General features: G+C 43.5%; 1 protein-coding gene across 2 annotated transcripts in view; it reads right to left on the bottom strand.

The window, feature by feature from the left end:
• LOC115087934 (collagen alpha-1(XXI) chain-like) overlaps window positions 1-21,294 on the bottom strand; it is a 454,903-nt gene that overhangs the window by 314,378 nt on the left and 119,231 nt on the right. For both annotated transcript variants that reach the window (XM_029595690.1, XM_029595691.1), the window contains exons 5-6: window positions 16,521-16,737; window positions 9,536-9,709 (exon numbers count right to left, since the gene is read on the bottom strand). In XM_029595690.1, the coding sequence (XP_029451550.1) occupies window positions 9,536-9,709; window positions 16,521-16,737 (391 nt within the window). The remainder of the gene's footprint in view (window positions 1-9,535; window positions 9,710-16,520; window positions 16,738-21,294) is intronic.

Raw genomic sequence — 21,294 nt, 5'->3', positions numbered from 1 at the left:
CAATTTTGATCAGTTCCTAGTTAAGTTTTAGGTTGCTATGGGAGTAGGAATGTGTCTAAGTTCCTTTAAATGTATTAGTGAATTCACTATATGTCTGGTAGTGGCCTACTGGGGTCTGATCGAATTCTGAATAAAGTTTTTGTTGATGGGTTTTTTGTTTTTTTTTGCGCAAGTGGCACCTGCCTATAAATTAAGGGATGAGCTTGGGGTGGGTGGGCGAGGGATGGGAGGGTTGGGAATTACAAACAGTCTAACTTTAGTTAGTCAGCCTGAGTGACTCACAGCTCCCTTGATTAACAAATGTTGTTCCCTATTCAAACCTAATCACACTACCTCAACACCTTTCCAAGGTGAGTAACTGAGCTGAACTATTCAACTTTTTTACTTTGGTATATACTGCTCCTAGCTTATTTCTAGCTTCTGGCTACTTTTTTGTGGGTTGGGTTTTTTTTTGTGGTTTTTTTTTTTTTTTGTTTTTCAATACAATGCACTCAGTTATTATTAAATAAAACACTTAGCTCTTTAAAAGTCTGGAGGACACTTTAATAGTTAGGCAGACTTTTAAAAAATAAACACACTACCTACTGCTACCTTATTGACTGACTAAATACAAACAGTCTAACTTGTTTATTCACTGCCAACCTACTGCTACCTTATTGACTGACTAAAAATACAAACAGTCTAACTTGTGTATTCACTGCCTACCTACTGCTACCTTATTGATTGACTATTTAAAAATGCAAACAGTCTAACTTGTTTATTCACTGCCTGACTATTAAAGGCACAAACACACTAAATAATATTCCCAAATAGTTAACTTTGCCCCAATACTTTTAAAAAAGTCAATGTCAATGTCCCAAGCAAAAACTTACTGATTCCTTTCAGCCACCAGCAAGGTGATCCTCTCCTCTCAGTGTTTCCACTGGAACTTTCCACTGGAACTTATCCAAACCTTTTTTGAACCCATCTACACTAACTGCACTAACTACATCCTCTGGCAGCAAATTCCAAAGCTTAATTGTGCATTGAGTGAAAAATAATTTTCTCCGATTAGTCTTAAATGTGCTATTTCCTAACTTCATGGAATGCCGCTTCACATCTACTTGTTCAAGACCTCTCATGATCTTAAAGACCTCTATCATATCCCTCCTCAGCCGTCTCTTCTCCAAGCTGAACAGCCCTAACCTCTTTAGTCTTTCCTCATAGGGGAGCAGTTCCATCCCCTTTATCATTTTGGTTGCTCTTCCTCTACATACATAACACTTGTTTATAAAGTTTACTATATTATATACATATGCAACTCATGAATTTCTGTATTGGAGGGGATGAACTTGCAACTTTCCTATCTCTAATTTTTAACTGAAATTATTCATAAAGCTGTACTGAATGCCCGTAAAGCTATTTTAGTTTAAATTTGATTTCTTTAATTAGATCATTTTTTATATGAACTTCCATGCAGATAAGTATTTTGGAGGAAGTTTAATATATAAGCAAGAGAAAGTGAGAAACTTGGGAAAGCACCATATGTCTATTAGCCATATGTTTGTAATCTAGTCAAATGAAAGAGAAAACATGTAGTTCCTTTGTCTCTTTTCTCCAATTTAAGTGTTTTTTTATTTGATCATGTTGTGCAATCTGTTGTGCTTTGGCATTTGAAAAGTTAGCTCTCTCAAAGGATCAAACTGTAAATGAAAATACTAGCTTAAGCGATGGCATGGGTTTTGCCTCCTTTCAGTTGTGAACTCTGAATATTAACTACTCTGGACTAAAAACATCCAAAGATTTTTATATGAATTTTTGATGTATTATAAGAATGACAAAATACCCCCTATCGATCTGAATCCATATGTTACCATAAAAAAAGTAAGTAAAATGCATGTTGTGTACATGAATGAGATCAGTGGCTGTGTGGATAGGGAAACCCCACACTTTCCAGATGTTGGCAAAATAAATTAAGCCCGTTTGTTAATGCTGAATGATTCACAGAAGACTGGTTTGTATTATAAATAGATCTAATTTACACCAGAGTACCTCAGAAGTAATTTATCATAAGTCTATTTTATCTGCTTTCTCCAGAAGAAAGATGATGTGAAGAGATTTGGGATGGCTCTATTGCATGCTATACAAGGTGACAAATATGAAAAAAAAATCTATTAAGTTATTAGCATCAAAAGAAAGAGAATAGTTAAAGATATTCATCTAATTAGCCAAGATCAGTCTTCTAGATACTGATATTGCAAAATGAAAATGACACTAGTTCTGTCTGACTATGAGATAAAATATTAGGAACTGATATTAAACGATCTAGGTGCTATACTTTAGGAGTTACAGTTAGGGGAAGAAATCTGCTGAAGTAAAAATTCCCCCTGCTGAACTCTTAAATTCACCATGCCTAAAGTAATGGGTGGGCACTCCATTTCCCTGCAGCATGAAGAGCCAGCTCTACGTCCCACCACCACACCATGAAGATCTGGGTGCCTGCTCCCATCACCAACAGCTGGGCCTCAAGCCCTCTGAAATCTGGACACTCAATTCTGGAGGGTCTTTCTTTTTCATGGGGAAAAGGGACATGATCATGATCTCTCTCCCGCAGGTATTGCTGACTGAAGCTGCTTAGCAACAGTTGGCCATCGTGAAGATGTCAGGGTTGGGCCAGCAGCATGCGAGCTAGGAGAGGCAACATGGCTTGAGATCGGCAGCATGTTTGCAGTAAGGGCTGGTCATGTCAAAAGCGGTTTAGACAGGGCGACAAAAGCAGTTTAGATGGTATTGATAATGCTGCAGGTTTGCTTTTTTGTGCCCTCCCGTGTCTTGTGAGTGCTTGCCCATGCTGGTGGGGTTTTAATGCTTGGGGGTCCCTCCTCGTCCCGGAACATAGATGCTGCCAAGACCTCTGAGTGCACCTTAAAAGCGTGCCAGCTCGAGTTTTGGAAAATAGGAAAGGGCAGGCTGATATCTTGTGGTAGTGGAGAGCAGGTTATGGAGTGACTCTCTGGATGTCAGCAGCGACTAAAAACCCTGCCATATGACAAAGCTGCCCATGGCAACCACTGGCTTCATCACAACACCACACAGAGAGATGAGCCAGTTACAAGATGGGTGGGGTTGAGCCGCTCATGTGATGAAATCTGCATTAGGAGACAGCAGCAGATAGTGCAACAGCCATATCTGCAGCTAGAGGGAGGACACGGATATTCAGGGAGCGGCACCCCTCTTATTTGCATTCATGTGCCCTAACTCTCTCGATCATATTGGCACCTGATTGCGTGGGTTCTTGCAGCAGGCGAAGGTTAGTTCTGACGCCATTCCGGGGCATGGTGATAAGCCCAGTGTGCAGGCCAGTGTCTGCTGACATCATACTGGGCTCTTTGTGGCAAATCAAGGGGATTTTGGCTCTAGAGCACTAAGGCCTGATTGGGCTAAGACATTTCTAGAGATGGGGGTTCCCTGATCTGGTCTATGGTAAGATCGAACCATATGTGCTGTGCACTATGGGGGCCTGGAGTGGCAGGGTTGGTGTGCCTCTGTCGGCTTGGGCCTGCCTGACTTGGGCTGTGGTGTTGGCTTGTGGTTTGGGTCTCCTGGGAAGGATAATGCTGCAGGTCTGCATGAGGCCCAGTTTGTGGTAGGTGCCCCTTTGACCTCATGGGATCTCTGGGCCTGTCTCTGGCTATGTGGGAGGTATGGCTGCAATATCTTTGTCCAGCATTATGTTAGGCCTTGGTTGACAGCATGTGCTTTGAGGAATGTTGGGCCTCTTAGAGCTGCTGTCCATCCCCCCTACCCTGAACCACCTTCAAAGGGTCTGATTTTAAAAAGCATTTACATGCGTAAATCTGGGTTTTACGCATGTAAATGCACTTTACTCGAGTAAGTGGGCTTTTGAAAATTGCTACAATATATGCCATTGAATCGTCCATAGGATTTATTCGCATAAGTGCACTTTACGTGAGTAAATGGCTTTTGAAAATTGCTACAATAGTAGTTACATTTATGCGCGTAACTCCTTTGAAAATTACCCCCAAAGTGCGCAGATGTTTTGGCATAGCAGATGCAAGCCCAGGTGAGGCTGGCATGAGTGGGGGCCAAAGCATGAGGTCCTCTTCATTGGGCACTATCATTAGAGTAGGTGACTGCCATAGTGACGCTGTAGAGATGCTTTGCGGGACTTGCCAGCTAGGTTCTGCTGCGATGATGTTGCATTAAAAAAAAAAAAAGATCCTTTGGGATGGCCTTCTGTTGAGGATAGTAGAAGCTGCTCCATGCAGGTTACTCCCATGCCACCTGTTAAGCTCCTCCATACAGGTTGTCCATATAGCCTCTGTTATGCCGCTATGTACAGTTTATGCCGCTATGTACAGGTTACTGCCATGCTTTCTGTTAAGGGTAATAACTGCGGTTCCTTGCAGGTTATCCCCAGGCCATCCCTTAAAGGTATTAGCTGCCACTCTGTGCAGGTTTAGTAGTTGCTGCTCTGTGCTGCTTACACTCATGCCTTCCATAATAGGTAGTAGTAGTAGTTGCTGCTCTGTGCTAGTTACTCCATGCCTTCTGTTAAGGGTGGGAACTGCCACTCTGTACAGGTTACTAGGGAAGTGCAGACAAAAAGTTTATGTTCATAAGTCCATAAGTCGAAAGGGGGGGGTCAATTTTGGTCAATATGGACATATGTAGAATTCTATAAGTTGAGTCTATGTCCATACGTGCACCGATTCCCTAAATAAAAATTTAAACCCCTCACCCTCCTTAATCCCCCCCCAAGACTTACCAAAACTCCCTGGTGGTCGAGCGGGGAGTCAGGACGCCATTTCTGTATTCCTTTGCGAGGAGCATGTGACGTCGGCGTCACGTCGGAGTGACGTGGACGTCACGTGATTCCCCGCGCGTTCGCTCCGGGACCCTCGTTGGACACAACCGGAACTTTTGGCCAGCTTGGGGGGGGGCCTCCTGACCCCCCCAAGCTGGTCAGGAGGCCAAAAGTTCCGGGGGGGGGGGATTAAGGAGGGTGAGGGTTTAAATTTTTATTTAGGATCAACAATCGCGATTTCCAACGTATTCAACATAGCTATGTTGAATAAGTTGGAAATCCGATCGTTTTCGCCTCATCACTTTTTTAAGTTAAAAAAAAAAATTACGTTGCGTTTTACATATGCGTTCAAAACGAATGCACACCCCTAAAGGTTACCCCAATGCCTTCTGTTAAGGGTAGCAACTGCTGCTCTGTGCAGGTGACCCCTATTGCTTCTGTTAGGGGTAGCAACTGCCACTGCGTGCAGGCTGCTCCCATTGTAGTAACTGCCACTCTGTGCAGGTTACTTCCATTCTTTCTGTTGAGAATAGTAGCCGTTGCTTTGTGATGGTTATCCTGAGTCTTCTGTTAAGGATAGTAACTGCTGCTGCATGCCACACAGTACCTCACATTCCGACTACACAGTTTTATTTCCAGACCTCCAGCTTTGGCATGAAGGCAATTTTAATATTTCATTTATTTCTCTTCCTATTTTATATTGCATCTATGGCTTGCTTATTATCAGATGATACAGGCAGTTTGGAGCCATTCTGTCTGCATATCTTTTATTTAGATCAGAGAGTTAATCAGTCTACTGGTTCTGTAATTAAATACTCTGCAGCCCCCTTTGTGCATTTGAGACCGACCAGGCATGCCTCCTGGCATCAAAGGGCAGTGAATGCAATTTTCTTAATTATACAGGGCAGCCTACAGAGATGAGATCTGCCACTCAGCAACAAAATGTCTCATTTGTCCGCATCAACTCTTAAAATGTGGAAAATAGTTTTACAGTGCAATATTAATTGTTCCAAGATTGACCTTTTTCCTTACAGGATATGAAGTATGTAAATGACAAAAAATTAACATTATATAAAAAAGCAGCATCCTTTCACTTTTATTAATCTGTTTTCTATTTCCTACTTCATCCCAAAGATAAAAGCAGTTAGATTTATGAACAGCCCAAGACCAAAGTATAGTGAAGAAGAAAAAGATCTAGGCATCTTAGAGGATAATACTTTGAAATTGTCAGCTCAGTGTGCTGCAGCAGTCAAAAAGGCAAAAGAATGTTAGGAATTATTAGAGATGTGAATCGTGTGCCCGATCGTCTTAACGATCAGGTTCGGATGGTGGGAGGGAAAAATCGGATCGTTAGAGATTGTGAATTGGAATCGTTCCGATTCCAATTCACATTGTTAAATTTTTAGTGAGGCCTGAGCAGATAAACAAAACCCCACCGACCCCCCCCCCCCCAAAAATGTTAAATTACCTGGTGGTCCAGTGGGGGGGGGTCCCCGGCGCGATCTCCTGCTCTCGGGCCATCGGCACCATTTTGGCTACCACTGATAAAAAGGCGCCGATGGCCAGAAAAAAAAACCCCACCCCGACCCTTTTCAAATTACCCCTTTGCTTCTCCCACTCTCCCGACCCCCCCAAAAACCTTTTAGATGTACCTGGTGGTCTAGCGGGGGGTCCAGGAGCCATCCCTTCAATCGTGCCGGTGCCGGTGCTGGAGGTTTCAAAATGGCGCCGATCGCCTTTGCCCTTAACTTGTCACAGGGAGCGACCGTCGCTCCCTGTGACAAGGTAAGGGCAAAGGCGATAGACTGCCAGCATGTATACTCACTGACAATTTTGCAACTATTTTATCAATGAACTCAATGTAAAAGTTCTTATTTTGAATTTATACTGTATGGGGTAGATTTTCAAACCGCGCAATTTGGCGTACTTTTGCTGGTGCATCAGGCGCCAGCAAAAGTACGTGGGATTTTAGTAGATACGCGCGTAGCCCTGCGTATCCGCTAAAATCCTGGATCGGCGCGCGCAAGGCTATCAATTCCGTATAGCCGGCGCGCGCCGAGCCGCGCAGCCTACCCCCGTTCCCTCCCCTCACCTTCTCCTCCCTTCCCCTACCTAACCCACCCGCCCGGCCCTGTCTAAACCCCCCCCCTTACCTTTGTCGGGGGATTTACGCCTCCCGGAGGGAGACGTAAATCCCCGCACGCCAGCAGGCCACTAGCGCGCCGGGACGCGACCTGGGGGCGGGTCCAGAGGGCGCGGCCATGCCCCCGGACCGCCCCGGGCCGTAGCCATGCCCCGGGCCCGCCCCCGACACGCCCCCCTCAGAAAACCCCGGGACTTACGCGAGTCCCGGGGCTCTGCGCGAGCTGGTAGGCCTATGTAAAATAGGCTCACCGGCGGGCAGGGCCCTGCTCGCCTAAATCCGCCCAGATTTGGGCGGATTTAGGCGAGCAGGGCTCTTAAAATCCGCCCCTATATTGCAAATCAATCTGTGCAAAAGGAAATAATTTGAAAAACCATACTAAAACATATGCCATTTCTCAACAAATGGGTAAGCACTAATTCATGGGTTTCAGATAGTTATAAAAATTAGAAACAAACAGAAACTGAATAATCAAGCGCACATGAAGTGAAACTGCACACGACTTGCTCACTAGGGTCCCTTGTATTTACACAAGATAACTTGTGTCTGACAAGAGAATAAAATAGCATGGGTTCTAAAACAGTGCAAGGCCATAAATAAATTGTATCCATCCTTTAGGATCTTATATCCATGGAAGCATGGAAAAACATCAGATACATGACATCACCTGTAATATGATTTACCTAGAGGAAGCCATCAATTTTTTCAGAATTTATAATTCACTTTACAGAGGCTACCCAAACTAAAGTGAATAACAGCAGGGTTAAAAAAAAAACATGACAATCAATCCAAAAAATCATAAATAAAATATTTAAATAACTATTATAAATCCATTACAATAAAATACAAGATATTATCACATTCTAAATGTTGGGGAGGTAGACCCTTGAGCAAGAGGAGGTTGTTACTACCACCAGGAGAAGGCCCCTTTTCATCCTTGTCATCGGGAGGTGAGGAAGACCAACTGGACCTTCACCTATAGCAGCCCTCGTTCCCTGCAGGTTAAGCCCTTCAGTACCGGGCCGGAAGGACTTAGGCGCAGGTCTCTCAAGGCGTGGACCCAGAGGATAAAGCTGAAGTGGAGTCAGATGAGCCAGGAGTCGTGGCAGGTAGTGGACAGGCAGAACCAGGAACCAGCCAGAGGTCGGGACGGGCAGCAAGCAAGCAGAGTTGAGAGGTCAGGCAGAAGGTCAGGGCAGGCGGAGATCAGGCACAGTCGAGATACCAGACAAGAGTCAAGACAGGCAGAGGTCAAGCGGAGTCAGGCAAGCAGGGTCAGAACCAAAAGATCAATCCGTAGGGATGAGGAGCAAGGCAAGGACGAGACAAGGAACAGGAACACTGGAACCAGGAATCAGGAACAGGAAGCAAAGCAGGAATGCTGGAATCAAGGCAGAGATCAAGAACATAGACAACTCACAATCACGAATGAGCAGGACCCATTGCTGAGGCGAAGTGGTGGTAGCAAAGCAGGGTATATATACCCACCCTGCCTGACATCATCATCGCAGGCCACTAGGAACTGTCCCGCCGTTGGCCCTTTAAATTTGCTGCAGAGGCACATGCGCCCAGGGAGCAGGGCACAGAGCTCGGCGTCGGCGGCGTGTGAGGGTGCCCCGTGAGTAGGCCGCTGCTGCGGCGGTCAGAGACAGGAGGTGACGGGGGAAACAGGAACTGGCATCCTGCACGCCCAGGTGAGAGGACTCAGTCGCGGTCTCATGCGGCCAGGGATTCTAACACTAAATTCCTTCCCCATCACAGCAAAAATGAACAAAGAAAATTCCAATATCAAATATCTTAACTTCCTGCATCAAGACAGGATTTTAGCTGCTGTCCGCATCAACTCTTAAAATGTGGAAAATAGTTTTACAGTGCAATATTAATTGTTCCAAGATTGACCTTTTTCCTTACAGGATATGAAGTATGTAAATGACAAAAAATTAACATTATATAAAAAAGCAGCATCCTTTCACTTTTATTAATCTGTTTTCTATTTCCTACTTCATCCCAAAGATAAAAGCAGTTAGATTTATGAACATGGAAGTGATAAATAGAGAGAAAACCAGTTAGATTTATGAACCTGGAAGTGATAAATAGAGAGAGAGACTTTTTATTTAAAGAATTGCAAAGTCAATCTGCATTTTAAAGGTGTGCTGTATTACAGAAGGGTGAAACCATTCATGGTGAATCTAGACATTAGAGGAAAATTTGATTTCAGCCCATATGCCAATGGAACTTTGTTGTGTCACCTTTTAAGAATTTCAATATTTTATGAGGAAATAGATCAAATTTATATCTACTGCTCCAAATTTAATTACAAAATTTTGTATATATTGCTGAGATTTTGAATAATTTCATATAAGTTTTAGGGTATCAACTTGAAATTTATATGCTACTACAGTAAATTTCAGAAGTGTGGAAATCAAGGTGGATCCATAAAGAAATTGATTTTCTACAAACTCTTACCCATTGGAAGGGAGAAGAGTGGATTGATTTACCCATCCATATACTATGTACTTTTATCTACTGGTAAACTAAAAATAATTAAGAATGTGGTTACTATGCGGCTATGTTCTAATACTCACCTGTACAGTTTCTTGTCTCCCCGAGTATTTTCCTATTTGCGTTGTTCCACTTATATAAATACCTAAAACGGGGAGCAAAGGCTTCTTTTCAATCTGTTGATCATCTAGGAACAAAGTTACATCTTCTTCAGTTACCAAAAGTCGAATTTGGTGCCAGGATCCATCAAACAACATCTAAGACCATGGGAATAAAATTAATGCAAAAGTAAATATAATTAAGCTACATTCATTGATTTTAGCATGTACATATAGGAAAGATTTATTCAGTCATCTATAACTCCTGACGTTTAAGTACCCAAATAAAAGATATAGAGAAATTTGTATGCATTTAAAAGATCTGAATAAGACTTATAAAATTAATTATCTAATTGGTCATCAAGAAATCAAGCTTTATGAGCCTATAATATAACATTATGTCACATGAAAGTTTGTTCAGCTAGTGAAATGTATGAAATGGTTTGACATTCCATGCTTATAATTCCAATAGTATCAGTGATGACTGCTTCATACAAATGAACACATGTTTAATAATGAGACAATTCCACTTCAAATGGGTAACATTATATCTTACATTTCAAGATCACTTATAATGAAATATGTTTAGAAAATCTTGGGGAGATACTTGGATTTTTAGATTTAATTTACTTGCTTTTTCCAAATCTCACCTCAAGGGAGTTACAAATTCAGGTATAGTTGGTGGGTCTCTTTCCTGTTGCACCCTATTGGTCGCAGACGGCTGCGACCCCTCATGTTCACCTCTTTTTTCCCTGCACCATCAATCATGGGAAGAATGGCGGCCTCCGCCAACCAACACTGACCTCCCTGGCATCCCCGAGACGGCGTGGGTGCTGCCGACCGCCATCTTACTTCCGGAATCACCTAGGCGCATGTGCGCATGCAGGGCCTCCTTTTGATTATGTCATGGCGGGAACCTCTGGGGCGTCCCCTCCCGATGACGTCAACCCGCTGGTATACTTAAGCTGACCGGCCCACTGCTCTCATTGTTAAATCTTCTCCACGCTTGGATCTCCTGTTCCAGTACCTCCTCGTGGCTTTTGGACACTCTGGGTAACCGCTCCATGGGGGCCCTTCCGTGTCTTGGCTATCCGCTCCTCGGAGGGCCTTCCTGCCTTGGACTTCACCTGACCCGCTCCTCGGGTCTCTCTCCTGGAACTTCCTTGTGTGAGTACCTTCTTCAGTTTCCTACGATACCAACATTGCTGAAGTCTCCACAGTGTACCCCGTGCCTCGGGCCACTACCGTTCTTCAGCATTATCGCTTCTACATATCCTGAGCTACAGGGTATTGCTGCAGCTACTCCTCCTCTGCTTGGTTCCTGTATCTCAGACCTCATCTACCTTGTCACCTACAGTACAGTCATCCTCGTCATACCCCACGCTGTGGGCCACTACCAGATCTGCACTTCTGAGGTATTACCACCAGCCTGCAGGAACCACCTGGTGTACCCCGTGCTGCAGACCACTACTGGACCTTCTCATCTGCAGTACCACCCTGGGTATATCTTATTGCTCAAGAACTGTGTTTATTGCATTTCCCACTCCTCGGGTTATGCCTTATCTTTTCTCTCTAATAAAGTCTCTCTCACAGTTGTGTCCTACGTCGCTGAGACTACGCCCACTGACGGTGAGGCTCAGGGGGCTCCTCCCTGTGGGCAGAGATATCTCACCGCGGCCCAGGGTTCACAATTTCCTACAAAACCATAACATTCCCAAGAGGATTTACATTCTAAGTTGAACCTGAATGTAGAGAGAAGAGACTTGTTCAAGGTCACATGGAGTATCAGTAGGAGAAATAGATTTGAACCTTGGCTTCCCAATGCTCAATCTGTTACTCTAGCAACTAACCTACTTCTTCACTCCTTAACTGTCACTCTGTCAATAACATTTAGGCCTAAGCCAGAGACTTGGGGTCTTGCAGCACGGAATTCCAGGGCCTAAGGTTTTCTTCCATTCTGAGTTTGTAAGTAAAATGCTTATGAAATTATGATCTTCTCAAGCTAGTCCTAAACATTCCTGTACTGATCATCAGAAGGTCTGCTCAGGCCTGTCTTCATAGGACTCTGTTCATACTGAGGGCACAGACTCTGGAAGCACTTGTTTATTTCCGGTTCCTTCCATAGGACTTTGTTTACTCAACAGCTCAAAGTGACCTCCTCTACCTTGTCATCATTCATTTATTTCATACTTTTCCAACAAGAAAGCTCAAAGCATGTAACAACTATTTGGTATTTATATTTATAAATTCACAAATAAAATAAAAGCATAATGACACAACAGGTCAATATTAACAGTTCTGACATCTAAATTAAATGAAAAATTATAGAACATTTATAGAAAACATCAATACATTCATAACCTTACAAATAAGTAAAAATAAAGTCACAGTGCCTCAGCCTAAGATCAGACCCTGGCCTCTTAGGAGTCTTTGTTCTTTTTTTTTTCAGTCTTCTTTTCTCATATGATGCCGTCCACTGGAGACACACTAGCAAAAAGGCACCCTCCACTGAGGAGGATGCGCCAGAATTACTTTACTCCAGCACCTCCCCAGCAGACAGCTTCATTTGAAGGAAAAATAAAAAAAGAATGAAGAAACAAGAACAAAAAATGAAGACTCCTATGAGACCTGGGTTCTGGCCTCTTTTCCTGGGCCTGGGCCAAGACCTTGGCATGGGACCTGGGTCTGGGCTGAGGCCCAGGCATTAGGAGCCAGTCTCCAGGCCTGACCCCAGCATTGGGACTGTGTCCAGGTCTTGGCCTACCTGAGGCCCAGGTATCTGGACCCAGCCTCTGGGCTGAGCCCCAGCAATCAAGCCTGAGACCAGGCTCTGGATCTAGGCCAAGGTCCAAGCTTATGTTCAAACCTTTCAGTGTAGGATATCAGCATCACTTGATCCAGCTGCCAACTATAGGCTGGTTAAAAAAAATGCTTCAACTTGATTGTTCCTCCAACCTATGTACTTGCTTACTTCTTTCTCCTGGGCTCTGGCCCAGCTGTTAGCTTACACAGCCATTGGTTGGTTGCTATAGTTTCCAGTTCCACAGCAGCATTTTTCAATAGGAAACAAATGAATAAGAATAACATTTTCATTTAAATTCATGGATAACTTCAATTTGTTTTGGGGGGGAGGGCATAAATGAAGTGAAAATGGTCTCAGTCATTCATTTTACCCATGGACATCCCTACTAGATAGTTTAGCTTCTGGTGAATGTTCAGGAAAGCTTCTGAGGCTATTTGTTTATTTATTTATAAATACTTATATTCTGCCTATAGTAAAAGTTTCATGTTAGGCAGATTACATTTTTAGCGAAAAACAATCATAAAATACATGCAAGGAATAAAAATAAAACAAAATTAAAACATCATCATTTCTTGCCCCATCTCCCAAAAGCAGAACATGTACCTATAAATTAAAAGACTTCTTAAACAAGTAAGCTTTTAATTGCTTTCTGTAAGTGCTGATATCATTGATAGCACGCAAACCCTCAGGCAGAGAATTCCAAAGCATTTGCCCTATCACAAAAAAAAGCTCTGGAGCATGTCTTCTTCAATGGTGCTGCTTTAACTGTTGAAATTGCCAGTAAATTCCTGTCATCAGAATTCAATGTACGATTAGGTTATGTGCATAGTGTTATGACCATCGGCTGTGGGTGGCCGCAGCTGACACATCTCACATCCTGCCATGCCAGGCCCTCCTCTCCAGGGGAACTCACAGCTCTGGCCAGCCATTGTCGCCACACTGTTCCTGGTCCTCCTTGCTCCACATGGTGACTGGGATGCCACCAGCCCATGCTCTGACTCTGGGCCTTCCTAGGCGCACGTGTGCACCATCTGTTCTCTATCTAATGGGTCAATGGTGGAAATCCCTGGGCTGTCCTCGATTGATGATATCATCACCTTAGGATATTTAACCATCTCCTTTAGCCCATGCAAACTGACTTGGCAACGAATTCATTCACCTCACTGGTGCTTGTTCCTGTCTCTCTGGACCCGTGGTTCCTGCCTTGGATCTCCATTTGCTGATCTGGACTCTGGCTCGGGTACCCGCTCCTCGGGGGCCTGCTTGCGCTTCCTTCGGGAGACCGGGTCTCAAGGCTTCCCCACTCTTTGGGGTAGCTCCTGCACTCCTCACCAGAGGTCCTGCCTACTTGCTTCTCTACTCCTCGGGGATGCCTCAGCACTTCCTATCAGAGATCCCATCTCTAAGCTTCCCCGCTCCTTGGGGCAGCCTCTATGTCACTCTATCAGAGACTTTGACTCTACATTTCCCCGCTCCTCGGGGCAGTCTCAACGTCTTTACATCAGTGGCTTTACTCTACACTTCCCCGCTCCTCAGGGCAGCCTACGTCACTACATCAGAGACTTGACTCTGTGCTTCCCCGCTCCTCGGGGCAGCCCCTACGTCATCACACCAGAGACTCTGTTGCTACACTGTCCTGCCCCTCGGGACAGTCTCTGCATCACTCCTCCAGATGATCCTGTCTCCGTGCTTCCCACTCCTCGGGGCCTTCCTAGCACTCCTCTGTCTTGGAGGTTCCTGCTCTGGTATAGTGTATCTTCAGTCCTGCCTAAATACTGTGACTCCTCTGAACTATGCCTCTTTGTCCTGCTCCTTGGAGCGCCTCACAGTATATCTCAGTGCAGGTACCTGCGATCACGTGGCAGTGATGCAGGACCTTCTCACTCTCCTGAACTACAGTCGTGTCCCCTGCTGCAGCTAACCTCACCTCTCAACGGTGAGGATATGTGGGGCTCCACCCCTCAGGTAGCATCAACCTCCACCTCGGGCCAAGGGTCCACGAAACCCACAAATCCTAACAGATTGCCAAGTCCATGGACCCGGCAGAGGTCTCAGCTATCCAGCCCATTCCTGGCCTGGCTCAAAAGATCATCGAGCAACAAAAAACCTTGGCAGCACTAGCAGCAACTATTGATAATCTGAGTCTCTGCTTGGACGCCTCAGTGACACCACATCCTCCAAGCTCAATGCTTCAACCTCCATGCCAGTTCTTCGACTGACCGTTCCGCTGCCAGCACCACCACAATTCTCCGGGTATCCCTAGATGTGCAGAGGTTTCCTGAACCAATGTAACATGCACTTTTGCCTGCAACCAGCTTATTTTCCAGACGTGATTACCAAGACCACCTACATCCTCTCTCTCCTATTTGGTAAGGCCTTGGTCTAGGCCTCTCCTCTTTGGGAGCATGCCGACCCGGTCCTAAGAAATTTGCCCGGGTATCTTGCCTTATTCCGCTCCGTCTTTGATGACCCTGGCAGGAAATCCACATCCGGATCCATGCTTCTTCATCTCCGTCAGGGCACCAGGTCCTTGGCAGATTACATCATAGAATTCTGGACACATTTACTTTTTAACATAATCACCAATATAAATAGCAACTATTGTGGTAATGAGTTCATTACCATGGTATTTGCAAACGTACATAAAATTTACCTCTGCCACATAGTTAAGGTACTTTTAACAAAACCTTTTGAGGTGTAGCTACTAGCTAACTGCTAGCGTGCCAATTAGGTTGGCACACTAGCAATTAATAAGGGGAGGTAGTGTCCTGGGCCTTCCCCTGAGCACAGCCTCCCCTTCCCATCTTATGGATATCCCCTATTCTCTGATCAAACTTTCCTCCACCCCATCACATCCTGAAGGCAAAGATATCGTTACCTCCCCAGTCGTAAAATTCCCTGACCTATTCCCTAACCTACCTTCTGACCCTAAAGTAACAAAAAAAACCAAGAACACCCATCCATCCTCTTTCCAGGACCAGGGAAGTATCAGGAGGAGGAGAAGAAGAAAAGAATGGCCTCACTTCTCCTATTGCTTCTCTGGCCCTCACCTTAATGGCAGCTTTGCCACCTTCTATGCAACATAAGGTCAAACTAGAAAATGACAAAGCCACCCTTCAGATGAGGACTGCTGAAGTGACAGGAGTGAGGTAGGCCACACTCTTCCTCCTCCTGCTCCTTCCCTGGTACTGGGGAGCAGTTAGGTGTAAAATAAAGTGATAGGGGTTCTTTGTTACTTCAGAAAATTTGGAGTTTAGATTTAATTACTTGGCTTTCCAAACCCAAGCTCAAGAGAATGACTTTCATGTACAAAAGGTATTTCTCTAAGTTTTACCTAAGACAATAGTGGATGACATGATTTGCCCAAGGTCACAAGGCTCATTAGTGGGAGAAACACATTTTGAACCTTGGCTTCCCTGTTTCTCAGCTCACTGTTCTAACACTCTGGAAGGGGTATGTAGGGGTTTGGGGTCAGGGACAGCTGTGGATGGGGCTTGCCTTCAGCAAGGCCTTGCTTCCAGGTTTTAGGGTAGGCAATCAAAGGATACTGGAGGCAAGTGGGCAGAGAGCCCCCTCATTGGTGTCCCCCACCCTTGCCCACTTCAGGTCCTCTTTAGTTTATGCTGATCAGGCCCACATATACATTCAGTTTAACATGGTTGCGTTCTGCATCTTATTAGCTTCAAAGATACCATGTTAAACTTTTTAATATGGGCACTTTAATAAGCAGGTAATGAGTGAATAAATAATTGGTAACAAGTTTCATAGTGCGGCAGAGTGGCTAAAATAGTTGGCCATCAGAAGTTCAGTTACCAAAATCTAACCAGCTAGATTTAATCCTCTAATACCAGTGATCAGGCTGAAAATCAGTGCTAGCTAGCTAGATTTAGTCACTCAGTGGGGATGATTTCACACAGTCCTGCACCCTGTCCCCCTTCCCACCCCAACTGGGATCTAACCACCTAACACACTAATTAGACAGCTAGATCGCTTTGACTATCGACCCCCATTGAAAGAGAGTTTGCTTAGCTCCTTACATTTTTTTCAATCAAATCAGCTTTGGTATGTCCATTACACGTTAGCCTTTCTGTTAATATCATGTTTTGTTTTATTTCTGTATCTTACATATACAATGAATATTCAATGATATAGTCATTAACTCATTACCTTTATACCAGCTGCACTAAATGTGACCACTTGAGTTTCATTAATTAAACTTGTGGTGGTAAACAGCAACGTCTTATCTTCTCCATTTAGAGTAACTGATATTTGGGGTGTTCCATCAAGAGCCAGAATTCTCCACACATCCCACTTTTTCTTAACCTTAAACCTCAGCGTGGAGACAAACACATAGGATGGAGGAAGTCCTTCTGGAAATACATTCCTGTTAAAGAAAATGCACATTCTTGATAGCTGAAAAAAATAGAGATCCACATTCAAAAGGTAAATTTTGCCTTACCCAGACAAACCCCGAGGTCTAAATATCCCATCCCTCTAACCAGCCCAGATTAGGCAACTAGCAAGGAATATCAATCCTTACTTAGCCAGCTAGATCCCTTTGAAACTGATCCCACACTATTTAAATCAATATAACTAATTTTCCATTCACTTGAATATTTTCACACTTATTCTTATAGTCGAAGCGTTTGACAATATTTTATGGAACAAAAAATGCTTGTGGATATGGTTTCATCTGCCCATTCATCTGTGAAATTGATTTCACAAGAAGGAGGTAACAGAAAACAAAGAAGAATTCTCAGGCCTTGCCAGCCATAAGGAAAGACAAGGAACCCGTCATAAAATAAAAGGGCTTGGCAGGGGCTCACCACCACTAAAGAGAAAGATGAGGAGCCATGGGAAAGGAAAGGTGACTGACAGGATCCCCAGACACCACAAGCTAAAGAGATGGAGGCTCCAGAGAGACAGTGTATATGCAGTCCTTCTAATGCCACTGCAGCCTGCTCCAATGCCTCTTCTCTGGCTGCTATCTCTTGTGCCAGTGAAAGTGAGAAGAAGGAAGCTAGGAAGGGGGAGAATAAGGGGAGGGGAGAAAGAGTGTGTAGGGAAGTAGAGATGGTGGGCAGGGAAAATAAGGGAAGAGAGTAGAAAATAGTGAATGAGCAGAGAAGGGTATGAGATATATGGGAGAATAGAGAATGGGGAAGACAAATATAGGGAGTAGAGTGAGTGAAATTGGACTGGGGAAGTGAAATCGGAATAAAGTCAAGGGGAGAGAACAGAGTGAATATAGAGGAGAGAGGGAAGAGATTTGGGAGAAATGGAGTGGGGAAAGGGAAAGAGCATAGGAAATGGGGTGAAGAGAGTGCTGGGGTGCAAGACAGTATGGAACCTCCTGAAACACATATAATCCACATTATAGCGAATGCAGCACTCCATACACCAAACCCAAACTCATACACACTCCTCACCCCCCCCCCCCCACACACACACACATCCACATCCCAAATCCCCACATATAGACCCATACCCTTCTAAATAAGTCCCATCACTACCCCACTCAATTATACTCCACTCACCCTCTCTCACTCCCTCACCCACTGTTCCTTCCCCACACACAGTCCTCAAACCCATCCCCCTCAGGGGAACTTCAAGGCACACACATAAAACTGGATTAATTGTAAAAAAAAAAAATAAATAAAAATGCAGGTCATGGAGTTAAAAAATGCACACTTAAGTTGCCATGAAATTTTAGACTATTTCACATAGGATTGTTGGGATGGGTCAAAACAGCCCTCATGTAAGTATAAACCCTCAGGGAAGTAGAACATTTAACTCTTGTTTAAAAATGGGGAAAAAATGGGCAAAGTCTGGAAAGCTGTGAATACTAATGCCCATAGTATGGGAAATAAAATCCAGGACCTAGATGCAGTCATGGAAGAGGATGACTCATAAGTAGTGGCTCTCACGAAGCATGGTACATGGAAATCCATGACTGGGATATGGTTATACTGGACTGTAATCTATTTAGGAAGGGCAGGGTAGGAAGAAAGGGACCAGCAGTAGTGCTATCTATTAAAAATCAAATAATATTTAAGCAACAGAACTGCAGGGCTTATGAGGCAAGGAGAAGCCACTGTGGATTAACCTGGTAAGGGTGAATGGAACATCTGTTTACAGTATATTGGTGCAAACAACAGGCCATCATCATAGGCAGAAGAAATAGAGATTCAATGAAGTATATTTCCAACATTGTTATGAAAAGGGAGGTGGTATTACTAGATATTACTAGATGATTTTAATCTGCCAAATGTTGATTGGGACACCCCATTTGTAATGTCTTCTAGAAGCATGAGATCCTGGACTCTCTGCAGAGAGAACTGTTTTGTTAACTGCTAACAGAACCAAACACAGAAAGGGATGATACTGGACCAGGTGCTTACCAATGGGGACAAAGTTTCTGATGATGTACTGCATGATCACTGTATGGTGTGGTTCAGTATTAGAGTGTTAAGTAGTAGTAGTAGTAGTAGTAATAAGAAATGCAAAAGTGGCATTGTGACTCTCAGAGGTGAAGGGGAGGAATATATAGAGGTGGGCAAGGAAAAAGTGGAAATGCATAACAAATATTTCTGTTTAGTTTTCACTGAAGAAGGACCACAGAAAAATGAGCACAAATAGGACTGTAAGTAAGGTAAACCTCAAATGATTTTCAGAAGACTGTTCATGAGGCACTAGCTAAAATATAAAGATAGAATATATACAAGGTATTAAGGGAACCTTGAGAAGTTCTGGCAGATCTGCTGGCTGACTTTTTAAATACTTTCTTAGAGTCAGGGGAGGTCCTGGAGGACTGAAGACAGGTAGATGTGGTTCCTATTCATAAAAGTAGATGCAAGGAGGAGACTGGGAACTACAGGCAAGTAAGCCTAACTTCTATGGCAGTGGTTCCCAACCCTATCCTGGGGACCCCCCAGCCAGTTGGGTTTTCAGGATATCTACAATGAATATGCATGAGAGAAAATTTGCATGTTATGGAGGCAGTCCTTACCTCGAGTTAGCATAAATAGCTAAGTACTACAAGGCCCTTGTAGATAGTCTCTCTCTCTCTCTCTCTCTCACTCTCTCAAATGAGCACTTTGCAGCATCATTGTAGTATTACCACAAAGTGCAAAACATTAACACACTTTGTAGTAATACCTATGCAAAGTACTAAGATAACATACACACATTACCATACATAGGCTAATACCATAAAACACACCCCTTTTTATATCACATGCAATATTTACTGCTTTTTGATAAACCTAGGCCTAAGATAGCATGCAGTGTGGTGAAAATGATCACATTTTGATAAATCTAGTTAATAGTTCTTTACTTTTTCTTGCTATGACACTATTTTAGATTTTAATAAGAATAAAAGATATGTAATAGTTGTTACAAAACTAGCTCCCTATACAAGATAAAATATAATGAGGAAAAATACTGGTCTAAGCAATCCTTAGATATGCAGAGTACCACTTGCCAAAGTTGAAGAATTAATTGCATTTGGTTGAAAATAGATGTAATGATGTGTGATCCTTTCTTGTGGTAACAAAAAATGTGCTGTACTTGAAGATAATTAGAACGAGGACCTGGGTCAAGCTGACCACTTAACTTGTTATGATCTTTCTAAAACATCTAAAGATGTGTTGTTGAAGCAAAGTGTAGAAGTGAAATTGAGATTAGTCAATCTGACTTGAATCATTATTTTCTGGAAATGCATACCAACTGTAAGGGACCTTTGGTTTCCTCGTATTAAAGGAGTGAATCATTAAGCTGGGGAGGGTCTGTGTGGCAATAAGTGAGAGAGGTTGGGTTTGTTCCCTCATTTGGGAATGGGAAAATGATGTCTGCTAGATGTTTATCATCCCACAGCACATGCTACCCTCGTGGATTTTCAGTTAGACTTTCGAGGCGACAGCAGCTAGCTGCCCTGTTTCATCACATTTTTTCTCCAAATTTAAGGGGAAGGAGTATGGGAGTTCCCTTTTTAGGGGTCAGCCACCAGTCGACTCATTTTCCTACCTTTATAGATTGGTTTCAACTCTTTTAAGCTTATTTGTGAGGGTTCCCTGTGAGAGCCCATCTCCCTTGTTGCAGTGGATCAGGGCATCCCTGTATTCAAGGCTGGATGTACAGTAAGGAAGACCCTGCTTATGCTGTCTCCTAACGAGCATACACAGTGACAGTGACCTGCTCAGAGGAAGAATATTTTTGCATTAACCGTTTTGAGCTATTTGTTATGTTGGAGGCAAGGAAGTTTTTCTACCTTTCCTGCTTCTTGTTTGATTTTCTGCCTTTTTGGGTTCAAATAATATTTTTTCCACTTGAAGCTGATAACCCATAGTACCTGGGAGGCAGTAGAGCAAACCTTTGGAAAAGGGAAGTCTTTCATCCAGAAGGATACGTGGAGTTACACATTCCATCTAAAGCAAAGGTTCCCAGTAGGGTGTACTGATAGGCGAAGGTTACTTAAAGGTGTGAGCAGTGCCCACCTAGAGCTGCATAAGGCATGGAAAGAATTCAGGAAAATACAAGGGAGAGTAAAGTACCCTTCAGGTGCTGCATAAGGAGTTAAAAGTATTCAAGGAATATTTCTGGAAGAGTATTAAATCTGGGACTGAACATATATCTTAATCACCTCCATTGGGAAGAGGCAAGAGAAATGGGAGGTAAAAGAAGATTAAACTAACTTTAATCTGTACAACTGAAGAAAGTAAGGAACTGGGAGCAAGGGGTAGTTCTGTGTAAATATAGAGCTTCCACTAGAAGTAGAGACTTTGCTAGAAGTGGAGTCACAAGTTTATTCTCTCTATCTGCTGACTTATTATTTATTGCTGCTAATCATTCAAATGAGAGGAGTGTAAATATTATTCAACCATCTAATCAAACTATCAGTAAAGGAATTAGAAACCACCATTCCTCTACTGTAAGTTTATTG

This window comes from Rhinatrema bivittatum, chromosome 3 (genome assembly GCF_901001135.1).
Source record: "Rhinatrema bivittatum chromosome 3, aRhiBiv1.1, whole genome shotgun sequence".
Lineage (NCBI taxonomy): Eukaryota > Metazoa > Chordata > Amphibia > Gymnophiona > Rhinatrematidae > Rhinatrema > Rhinatrema bivittatum.
This window is presented reverse-complemented; position numbering and strand designations above follow the sequence as displayed.